Raw genomic sequence first — 12,651 nt, 5'->3', positions numbered from 1 at the left:
TTGAATAGTTTCTGAATTATTAAATTAGGATATTCTAACCTATTTCTTTTTTAAAAAATATTTTATTTCTTTATTAATGAGAGACAGACCCAGAGAGAGAGAGAGAGAGAGAGAGAGAGAGAGAGAGCGGTGGAGACATGGACAGATGGAGAAGTAGGCTCCATGCAGGGAGCCCTATGTGGGACTCAATCCCGGGACCCTGGGATCATGCCCTGAGCCAAAGGCAGATGCTAATCCACTGAGTCACCCAGGAGTCCCTTCTAACCTATTCCTTACCTCATAATAAATAAATCTAGAGAATATGAGATTACCGGTGCAAAGCAATTTTGGCTTTGGAAGGTGCTATATGCCATGATGTATTATTATGACTAATTCATCACTATAGATCAGGGACAGTGAAACTTGCTTCCCTCAACCACTTCTATTCCAGTCTTGTTTCTTGACATTGCACTTAAAGCGTAATTCTTTCTTGCAGAAATCAGATTCCTTCTAATTCCCACATAAGACCTCTAATAAAATATACAGAAAATCTTTTAAGGACTGTTATTAGTCTGAGTGGTCATTACACATACTTCTGATAGAATAAGTCATTGCCTCTAGTATATCTTGAGGGCTGATGTCCTGAGGTCCCTTTACATTGATTTTCACCTGTCCTCAGAAATTAAAGAACCCAAGCAAAAACTCCTCGACATGAAAATAGTTTTTTGGGGGGAGAAAGCTACTCAAACAACTGTGTAGTGTTTTACTCCTTATTTTCCCAACCTAATGAATCACAAAGGGCTACATTCCTCCAGACACATTTGTCATGTATGTTTCCTTTTTTTTTCAGTTTAGTTTTGGACATATACTTGGTACTCAAAATTAGTAAATTGAAAGAATGAAATAAATGTCAAATGTTCTATAATACAGTTCCTTTCAACATTAGTCTATTTTCTCCCTTCTAGAGTAGTAGTAGCATATTTGCCATTAGTGAGCTCTATCTTTCCTCAATGTAAGCCTTTTTATTTCCTCTCTCTTTTTCTTATACTCCTTCTTCTCTTCCTTGATTTATATCCCTTTCTCTTCCATTCCTGACTAACATGTCCTACCTCCTAACCTTTTTTTCACTTTTCTTTTTCTCACCCTTTGCTCTTGCACTTTTTCCATTTCTACTTTTTCTGTTATGTTGACTATACTCCAGCATCCCCTGGAGGTGGTGTATCTGAAGTGTCACTGCACTTCTGCAGTGGTGGATGAGATTTTAACTAGCCTAGATTAGCAGGATATCCAGGAACAAAGGAGTTTCATCGTCTTTTGAAATGGGCTTCTAAACTGTATTAGCAATGATGTGATGGGGAAAGGTGATTTAGCTAATGTAGAGAAATTTGTAATAGAAACTTATTTAACACAGATGCACTTGTCTTGGTTAGGTGCTTTTATTTTTTTTTTTATTTTTTTTTATTTTTTATTTTTTTTGGTTAGGTGCTTTTAATTGTAGCAAGAGGTTTATGTAAAAGAAAACAGAGGCAAATCTGTATCTGCTCCTTCTATAGTATGCTCAGTAGTGTTCTCTGGTTCTGATATATCAATATAAATATTTTTAGTCTAAAATAAATGAAAATTCACCCAATAGTCCAGAATCTACTGTTCCATAATAAGAGATAACTATAGAGAATTTTGTTTCCCACCATGGGAAGGAATCTGATTCTCAACCTGTGACTGCATTCTCTGACTTGGGTGTCAGATCCATCATGAGTGCTCTGGTTAGGCTCTTTCATCTGCTTGTGACTTCTTATGACATTTTGCTTTAGAATGTAGACATCAATTTTAGTGATTCCCAGTCTTTGTTTATAGGTATCCCAGAGTACCTTCAATAATCTCAGGAGAAATGCTCTGAATATGATTGTCTTCACTTAGTTACTTGTAGGAAATAAATATATTAAGCTGACTTTGGTAATAGTTATAGGATTATTGTAGGTGAAGTAAAAATCATTAAGCAATAAGAATTAAGACAATTATTTTGTTTATTTATTGGAAACATCACTGCAATACTGTATCATGGAATATTGGAACTTGAAGTAACCCTGCAGATGGTTGTGTCAAAACTTTTTATTTAATGGAAGAAACAAACAAATATCTGAGAATGGAAATCAATACCTAATTACACATGAGAAATAGCAAAACTTTAGCTGTAATCCCAGTATCCTTATCCCAAGTACAGGAATCTTTGGCATTTCTTCTGAGTCTTTCAACTTAAATCATTTCTCAGAAAATATGGTTGAAGTCTATAATTTCTGAGCCATTGTTAAGATCCAATATTCTACCAGCTGTGAAATTTCCCTTTCCCAGTTCTCTGAATGTCTTCATGCTTGATTCTTCTGAATTTCCATTTAGGAAACCTTTGTCTTTGTCTTCCAGGGACAAGAATAGAACTAAAATCTTTAGAAATTCAGAAAGGACATTCTAAAAAGATACATTATTGTAGGTCTTATCATAATAAATAGCAGAGTTTTAATCAAACAGAATTCACTGCAAATGCCAGGTAGCCCATTGCAGTGGTGTCAGTGGACAAAATTACTTGAACTCAAACCAAACACTGGGAATATAAATAACCCAGACTTTGGGAATTGATGTTTTGGACTATAAAGACCGTGTCTATACCTCTATGCAAGGCATATTACTGGAAATCTGGAAATTCCTGAAGGCGTGGAAATGAGGAAGGGGAGAGCTAAAAAAAAACAAAGATGAGTGAAGAACATGAAAAGCAAGGTTGAGAGGTCACAAAATATCTATCATCTATAAATAATTTGGGATCTTGTATTTTTACAAAATAACTAAGTTCAACACTAGGTGAAAAATTGTGATATTCACAGGCTGTGCTGCTTACCTTAGCAAATTAGATGCTAATAATAATAGACACCTGACTTAATTGTTATATCAACACTTCCCAATCATTCTCACAACATGGGTATCAAAATAAATGATAGAGTGCTTGGGGTTCTCAGTCAGTTAAATGTCTAACTCTTGGTTTCAGCTTAAGTTATAATCTTGGGGTCCTGGAATAAAGCCTCTCATTGGGCTCTGCACTCAGTAGGGAGTTTGCTTGAGATTCTCTCTCTCCCTCTCTCTGCCCACTCCCCAGCTTGTGTTCTGTCACTCAAATAAATAAGTGAATCTTTAAAAAGAAATAGATAAATACATACATACTAGTCATGTGGCAAACTGGTGGCTGTTGACAACCAGATCAACTCCCTGCTGGCTGTAGTCAGTGTGGGTGCCACAGACCAATCAGAGCTAAGAGGGTCAATATGTGGTTGTACCCCATTGGAGGCTCTATAGTAAGCCACATCACAGTAAAGGGAGGATCCTATTCAAATTGACTGAGCATCTCACTGAGGAAATTTTGTATTTATTGGAGACATAAGAATTATTCTTCAAGAATAATTAGTTTTTAAATAGCATTCTAAATGGCTAGAAACGTGTGTGTGTTTTAATCTGTAATGTAGAGGATGTGAGACTTAAGGTCTAGGCCTAATACATTTGTGAGGATTAGAAATCATGATAGGAATGTGCCCATCACCAGGTGTAGTGCATACAAAGCATTCTATCATGATATTTGTTATCATTATTATTATTGCTATTATTTCATTAGTAATACTTAAGTTGTCCACCTCCCCAAACAAGACCACCTTTTTATTTACTCTCTAGATAAATAAAATGAATTTCATTTTTAGAAACTTCTATTTATTTCACATTTAAGTTTATTAATATATTTATGCAAAGTAATTTTAGAAAATGTATGACTTCTGTTTTACTTCATCTCTTATTCATTTTTCTTTCCTTCCCCTTCCACTCTCTCTTTATTTCCATTAATACATTCTTCTCTTCTATTTTCTTGTCTCTTTACCATGTCTCCTTTATTTCATACTGAATTTCAATTCCTTCTCCACTAATCACTAAATAAATAATTATAAAAAACAACCTCTGTCAAATGCATATTTTTACATAATTTTATTCAAACAAAATAGGCCAGTGACATGAGAGAGAGAAATTTTTAGTTTGCCATAGCTTCTTTTAAATATATTGTTTTCATTTTATTTTTTTTATAAATTTATTTTTTATTGGTGTTCAGTTTGCCAACATACAGAATAACACCCAGTGCTCATCCCGTCAAGTGCCCACCTCAGTGCCCCTCACCCAGTCACCCCCACCTCTGGCCCACCTCCACTTTCACCACCCCTAGTTCGTTTCCCAGAGTTAGGAGTCTTTCATGTTCGGTCTCCTTTTCTGATATTTCCCACTCATTTTTTTCTCCTTTCCCCTTTATTCCCTTTCACTATTTTTTATATTCCCCAAATCAATGAGACCATATAATGTTTGTCCACCATTTGCTTCGACGTGGATGGAACTGGAGGGTATTATGCTGAGTGAAATAAATCAGTCAGAGAAGAACAAACATTGTTTTCATTTTAAATTTAAATGAGATTTGGACAGGGATCCCTGGGTGGCGCAGCGGTTTGGCGCCTGCCTTTGGCCCGGGGCGCGATCCTGGAGACCCGGGATCGAATCCCACATCAGGCTCCCGGTGCATGGAGCCTGCTTCTCCCTCTGCCTGTGTCTCTGCGCCTCTCTCTCTCTCTCTCTGTGACTATCATAAATAAATAAAAATTTAAAAAAAAAAAAATGCCTCTGACTTCTAGGCATTGATAAAAAAAAAAAAAAAATGAGATTTGGACAGCCTTGGGTGGCTCAGTGGTTTAGCGCCACCTCGGCCCAGGGCGAGATCCTGGAGACCCACATCAGGCTCCCTGCATGGAGCCTGCTTCTCCCTCAGCCTGTGTCTCTGCCTCTCTCTCTCTTTCTCTCTGTCGCTCATGAATAAATAAATAAAATATTTAAAAATAAATAAATAAATGAGCCTTACTTTTACTCCTAGGCCACATTTCTTTTATAATTATTCTAAAATGACGCCAGGGTAAGGTAAGTAATTCAATGACAAAATTTCAAGAAATAATTACAGTCTTACTTGAGAAAAGAATTCATACTCTAGAAAGATGGGTTTTGGTTGACCTTCCTTATATTGCACGAAGTAAACCTTGTAAATTTAGATTAATTGCTAACCTGGGGATTCCTCCTGCAAGATGCTGAAATCCATTATTAATTTAAAAAATCTGACCTAGCCCCACCTCCATATCCAAGCATTTAAGAAGTCTTATTTTCCACTGTCACCCTACTAAGGCTTGGACTCCGCTATTCTGAGGTAAGACCTTAAATTTTCATGGAAACCAAATAATATATTCCCCAGAGAGTGAGATACTTTCTTTAGGCATCACTCTGTGACGATTAGAAAGTCTCCTCAAGATTAAAAATGATGAATTTATGCATTCACTTTTTTTACAATTAGATTATTGGAAAAAGGGATATTTTAGTTTAAAATATGGGACACTAAGGGGAACCTGGTATAGTTTGTAAGGATGTGCATGGATTCACTGAAAAGGAAAGGGCTTAAAAGAGCTGACTGGTTGAAAGAAGGTGCTTAGTATTTATTATGAGGAGTTTTCAGGCATTAATGTGTAGGTGTCAAATATAAGTTACCCAGGGAGAAGCATGGATTTCCTTCTGAATATTTTTGAGACAAGGATTACCTTCTTTATAAGTAGATAGGTATAGTTGAAGTCTTTCTGCATGCTTGGGACAAAGCTGAGATATGTTCATTGTCTGCCAGGGAACCACAAGAAGAGACAGAGGCAAGGCTCAGAAAGAAAAAAAGAAAAGAAAGAGAAAAGAAAGAAAGAAAGAAAGAAAGAAAGAAAGAAAGAAAGGAAGGAAGAAAGAAAGAAAGAAAGAAAGAAAGAAAGAAAGAAAGAAAGAAAGAAGAAAAAAAGAAAGAAAGAAAGAAAGAAAGAAAGAAAGAAAGAAAGAAAGAAAGCAAGCTGTATTATACTTACAGGTCTTAGAGACAGGAAGCATGGCACAACACCAAGAGCTAAATGGAAAAATTACCAAGATGGTCAGGAGGCAGAAGGCAGGAGTGAGGCCATAGCTTTTATAAGACAAGGTATGGGAAACAGGTTAGGATTGGCTCCTTTAAGTAATTTTGTCTGGCTTTACTGTGATCTCTAGTTGCCTGGTACCTAGCTCTGGAATGATTAAGGCAGAGAAGTATTTCCTCTAAGGGTGCACGTGCCAGATAGAGGAGGTCTGGGTCTGAATAGGTTAGTTTTCATATCAAAGACATGGCTCTAGCTGAGCCTTTTGCTATCTCTGAAAATTTGGCTAGCCCTGGAAGTGGCAGACCTTCCATGGTTAGAAAGGTTTTTAAGATGGACAAAACATTATAACATGCAGAAAACTGAAAATATATGCATACAGGGTATCAGAAAGGATTGTTCCAAAACTTCTCATTCTTAGACAGCACTTCTTCCTGATAAAATATTGCCTAATTTCACTTGGAATTCTCTTCTTTCAAGAAGCTATGAAGGTTACAAATTACCTGGGTTTCTGTGGCTTTTCCCAGAACAACTGCAGGTCTGTTGTCTTGAAATGTGACACTTCTACCAACTGGCACCCTACACAGGGCTCCTCCTACATCTCTTTACTTTCCTTCATTTAGAAGACCACAGGCAGAATCAACACCCCTTACAAATCTCACTCTTCCTTTCCACACTTTGACTGGATCTCCTCCACTCCCATGTCCTAGCAAGGCTGGGTAGTTAATACTGAACAGTCTATGTGTCAGGGTATTCTGTGACTCAAACAGCAGAAAGGCCTGAGTCTGAGGTCATGCACATATTTTTTTTTTCTTTCTTAGAAAAAAAGAAAACCAAACCAAAAACTCAAATTTGGGAGGAGAATGAGAAAAAAAAAAAAGCGAGGAGCCTTGAATAGAGAAAAATGGTAGTAGGGGAAAGTTTATTTTCCTTGCATTTGTAAATAAGCCAAATAACACATTACCTTAAGCAAGAATGTGAACACTGATATTAAAATTAGATCCTAGGAGCTGATGCAAACAGAAGTTAATCGTTAAAAAATCATTGTAGATATTATCACTGCTTAATTGCCATTCCAAATATCCTACAATACAAATTAATCATGCACTTTGACCATGGTCACATTAGTTTTTATATATTTGATTCATTGACAAAGTAAACATATGTTCCTTTGTGCTGTCTCTTAATGTGCTACTCCCTTAGCAGGGTCTGTTCCCTATATACACATTCTTTCTTCTCTCTCTGTGCCACACACACACACACACACACACACATACACACACACCTAGATGCATTTTAATGCAATGAGTCTACGGTTAATTTTTGAAATAAAAAAAATTGATTTAGAATTATATCTTTCAAAAAAATAAATAAAATTATATCTTTCCCTCAACTTTCATAATCTATCTTTCTAGAATATACACTAAGAAAGGATCCAAATGTTAGAAAAATTTTCATTCCTTAATCAAGGAAATTTGAAGCAATAAGAGTGATTTACATCTATGTAAATCTCTGTAGAGTCTAGTATGAGTGTTCCTATAAAATAAAATAATGTGGCCTATATTTTGATTCAAAAGTAATTAGTTATTTTCTTAGGCAATTTTCAGATTGTTTGGTCATATTCTTTGTTATATCAGTTCTTCACTGTACTTTTAAAGGGATGATTGGGAGCTGATTTGATATTCTTAGTAAATGAAATAAAAAATCCTCAATGTAAAAAAAAAAAAAAAAAAAAATCCTCAATGTACCTCAAAGTGAAAAAATGATGGTTGGTCAAGATAAAATTATTGCCTGCTAGCATGAATATTTTAATATCCAACCAGTTATTGTGGAGACCTATAAACACAATTTCAGTTATAATATCTCAAATTCTCTCTTTGTATACAAGTCAGACCTGTGCCTGTCACAAGAAAATCTTTTGCATATTAAATAAAGCAGAAGTAGCTGACTTTCTTTTTTATTTTTTTTAGTTTCTGATGTAATGTTCAAAAATTCCTCAGTTGCCTATAACACCCAGTGCTCACTTCATGTGCCATCCTTAATGCCCATCACCCAGTTACCCCATCCCCCCATCCACCTCCCCTCCAGTGACCCACAGTTTGTTTCCGAGAGTTGAGTCTCTCATGGTTTGTCTCCCTCTCTGATTTCTTCCCATTGAATTTCCCCTCCTTTCCCCTGTGACCCTCTGTGCCGTTTCTTATATTCCTCATATTAGTGAAATCATATAATAAATATCTTTCTCCAATTGACTTAATTCACTTAGAATAATACTCCCAGTTCCATCCATGTGAATGTAGATGGTAAGATTTCATTCATTCTTTCTGATAGCTGAGTAATATTCCATTTTATATGCCACATATTCTTTGTTCATTCATCTGTCGATGGAAATCTCACTTCCTTCCACAGCTTGGTTTTGTGGACCTTAGAAGTCACTGATTTTCATCAAATTTGTTGAGAGTTAGAGCTGATATCCAGGTATGATTTATTGATTATCCAGACATTTGTTTTTATCCTGCTTAGCTGATAAGGTATAATAAATATAAATTCAACACAGAATATATTTTATATTCCCCCTCTGGATCTCACTTATTTATTTTGAATATTACTCATAGTATAAATCCATCTTTGATGAACATTTAGAAAGAAAAATAAGTCTCTCTATTGTTCTGATTGGTTTTAGTTTCACATAAAAGGATAATTATTCCTTTGCAATGCTTCAGAGACTACATATTTCATTATTATGGAACAAAAAATATCTGGGTATCTTTGCAGTATTTGTAGCCAACATATTTCATAGAAATAAAGCTCTTTAATAATTCTGTCACTGAAAAGGAGAAGAGAAACAATACAATATAATAATAATAATAAACTAATTCCTCAATATCCATGAACATATTCAAAAGATGCACATTTACATTCCTCAAGAATAAAAAGTATGAGAATTGATTCCATCTAGTTCAAGGGAGTTTTAACAGTATTGTATCTTTTTCCTTTTAAATCCATCTGGAGTTATCTTTACTTATAAATATGAAGGACCAGTAAGACAGTACAAAAATAGGGATCCCTGGGTGGCGCAGCGGTTTGGCGCCTGCCTTTGGCCCAGGGCGTGATCCTGGAGACCCCGGGATCGAATCCCACATCGGGCTCCCGGTGCATGGAGCCTGCTTCTCCCTCTGCCTGTGTCTCTGCCTCTCTCTCTCTCTCTCTCTGTGTGACTATCATAAATAAATAAAAATTTAAAAAAATAAGTAAATAAATAAATGTTAAGGAATGAAAAAAAAACTAACAATGGATTCCTAAGATAATATAACATTTTAATAGAATCAGAATGCCTCCCTATCAGAAAAGCTATGTTAATGTTTTGGCTGACCAATAATTTAAGAAAAGTTTAGGTCACTGTAGAATAAAATGATCCAGCATTAAGTCCTAAAATTTCAACCTACTCCACAGTGGCAACCAAAAAGCCTGCCTTGATGAACTTGAACCTCTCCTTGTGGAATGGCTATCCTCATTAGAGAGTTATCATCCCAAATTATCCCATAAGAACAGAGACCGAACTATTTAAAATTCCTATATCAAAAAAGGCAAACTTCTTTTGCAGCATACCTCACAATAGCAGAGCAGACTCTGATCCTCAATTTAAGTTAGTAGCATTTCCCTGCTAACCCCTAACGTTGCAACCATTCAAAAAGCTGTTTACGAATAACGGCAACCCCAGGATGCCTGGGTAGCTCAGTTGGTTAAGTGTCTGACTCTTGATTTCAGCTCAGGTGATGATCTCAGAGGTGTCAGATCAAGCCCCACATTAGACTGTATACTGGGTATGGAACCAGCTTGTGATTTTCTCTCCTTCTCTCTCTCTCTCTTTCTGCCTGTCCCTCCATCTCTCTCTCAACAATAATAAATAATAATAACAATAACAACAAAAACAGTCCCAAATACTAAATTTATTAGATTATTGAGTCTATGTTTATTTTCTATCAATTTATGAAATCCTAAATGTATATATATGGTTTTAACAATGTAATCATCTTAAGAGCAGAGAACAACTTAAATTCAATCAACCCTTGAATATTGGTTGCAAGCATCATGGAGAGGAGGGCACAGTTATCAACCTCAGGAAATATTTAATCTAAAGTAATAAGATTATGAAGAATATAAAGAAGTAGTTCAAAATAAAATAAAGCAAATTCTGAAAGTGAGTCTGTATGAAATATTTACATCACATGTCCAGCCTACAGAAATACAGACCAACAATAACCCTTCACAGATAATGAAATTGTTAATTTATAGATTAATTTATCTGTCCAATATCACATGACCATTAATATTGAAGCTAGAATTCACAATGATTCTGATGTCTATATTCTATCCTTTATCCCATGTTGCTTCTGATACATTGTACATGGTGGGCCCTGCCTAAATATAGATTATCAATTAACTCAGCAATATTTTGCCTTTGGAGCCCTAGGAGCTACCATGTGACATGAGCATGGAGGCCATTCTCCAGAACTCCACTGATTTTATCCTTCTGGGCCTTATCACCCATCCTGCATTTCCTGGGATTATCTTTGCAGTGGTTTTCTCCATTTTTTTGGTGGCTGTCACAGCCAATGTGGTCATGATTCTACTCATCCATGTTGACTCTCGCCTCCATACACCCATGTACTTTTTACTCAGCCAGCTTTCCATCATGGACACTGTTTACATTTGCATCACTGTTCCCAAGATGCTTCAAGACCTTCTGTCCAAGGAAAAGATAATCTCCTTCTTGGGATGTTCCCTTCAGATCTTCCTCTACCTGACTCTAATTGGAGGTGAATTTTTCCTGCTAGGCCTCATGGCCTATGACCGGTATGTAGCTGTGTGCAAACCCCTGCGATACCCTCTCCTCATGAACCGCAGAATTTGCTTATTCATGGTGGTGGGTTCCTGGGTTGGTGGGTCCTTAGATGGATTCATGCTGACACCCTTTACTATGAGTTTCCCCTACTGTGGGTCCCGAGAAATCAATCACTTTTTCTGTGAAATCCCAGCTGTACTGAAACTGTCATGTGTTGACACATCACTCTATGAGACTCTGATGTATGCCTGCTGTGTGCTAATGCTGCTCATTCCCATATCCATTATCTCTATTTCCTACACACACATCCTACTCACTGTCCATCGAATGAACTCTGCTGAGGGCCGGCATAAAGCCTTTGCTACCTGTTCTTCCCACATTATAGTGGTGAGCATTTTCTATGGAGCAGCCTTCTACACTAATGTGCTGCCCCATTCCTACCACACACCAGAGAAAGACAAGGTTGTATCCGCCTTCTATACCATCCTCACCCCAATGCTCAACCCACTCATCTACAGCTTGAGAAACAAAGATGTGGCCACAGCTCTAAGAAAAGTGCTGGGGAGATGCCCCTCTTCTCAGAGAATAAGAGTGGTGGATTTGTCCAGGAAATACTAGAGGGGGCCAAGTACAAACATTGTTTGTGCTTTGACAACTGGCACACAGTTATTCCAGAAAATATGCTTTTGAACCTGAAAAAAAATATTTACTGTGATTTTAATAATCCAGAATTATCGATAGGCAAAATCATCCCTTTCCAACCAACATTTTGGAACAAGAGTTGTAGCCTATAAGAAACAATTAGCCAGTTTGGTAGTCTGGATTCACTAGAAAATATTTTCCAGACAGCATCCTCTTCCAATAACACCATAAATAATCCCAAATAGGCCAAATGCCCCTTTGAACGGTACTGAATAAATATTTTTATGTTAAATGTGTTCATGTTTTTCTGTCTATATTATTGACCAACTTCTGAATAGAAGTTGCAAGGAGCAGTCACCATGTCCTTGAGGATTTAATGTCAAAGATCCAATAAAAATTAAACATTTTCTAATGATAATAATGTAGTAGCTTTATTTAGGAAAATTTTATGAAGACAATTTAATTGTATTTTGGTTTCTGTATTCTTAGTTATCTTTTATGAACTTTTGTATTCTCTAACCACTGAAGTTAAACTGTGGGTAGTTATGCTGTTATTCACATAGAGTCTTATATGTGCCTAGAAATCAATAAACATTTACTAGTTGAATAAAAATTAACCTCTGTCATAAAGATAACAACATGGCTAAAATCTTTCAAAAATTTACATTCATGCCCTGCTAGGGTGGCTGGTGATGTGGGTGGTAAAGAATTGCTAAAAGAGTAGAACCACAAGCAGGCAGAATTTATTCACTCTCCAAGGGAGGAGAGGGCCCAGAGGTCAAGAGAGATATTAGCCCTGAGTTTCTGTCATGCTGGGTTTTTTAAGGGTTTTTGAAGGATGTGAGAAGTCACTCCTGTGTCCACGGGTGGCTGGCAGGTGGCATGGAGATTGACTTTTGTCTAGATAGAGCAGGAGGTGGCAAGTTTTTGAAGGGCTCTGTCTGGGGCTTGTCCAGGATTTGGGTTGTAGTCTGGCTAGAGAAAATTTTGTGGACTCTTTTCTGAGAATGTGGGACACTATGCCATAGAAAAATGAAAAGTTGGGATCAATTACAGACATCTGTGAGTTTTGTCTGTATGTTTGGCTGGGGAAGGGACTTTAAATAGAATCTTTTTATGGGGGAATCCCTGGGTGGTGCAGTGGTTTAGCGCCTGCCTTTGGCCCAGGGCATGCTCCTGGAGACCCAGGATCGAAAC

General features: G+C 36.7%; 1 protein-coding gene across 1 annotated transcript; it reads left to right on the top strand.

Annotated features, from left to right (window-relative positions):
- Positions 1–10,455: 10,455 nt before the first annotated feature.
- LOC121474978 (olfactory receptor 2T2) lies at positions 10,456–11,430 on the top strand. The gene has a single exon (XM_041728127.1). The coding sequence runs from the start codon at positions 10,456–10,458 to the stop codon at positions 11,428–11,430; it is 975 nt and encodes a 324-aa protein (XP_041584061.1).
- The last annotated feature ends 1,221 nt before the right edge of the window (positions 11,431–12,651 follow it).

Source organism: Vulpes lagopus, chromosome 13, assembly GCF_018345385.1.
Source record: "Vulpes lagopus strain Blue_001 chromosome 13, ASM1834538v1, whole genome shotgun sequence".
Classification (NCBI taxonomy): Eukaryota; Metazoa; Chordata; class Mammalia; order Carnivora; family Canidae; genus Vulpes; species Vulpes lagopus.
This window is presented reverse-complemented; position numbering and strand designations above follow the sequence as displayed.

Bases quoted from the DNA above. Each gene is read 5' to 3' on its own strand.
- LOC121474978 (XM_041728127.1), top strand. From the start codon at position 10,456: ATGAGCATGGAGGCCATTCTCCAGAACTCCACTGATTTTATCCTTCTG.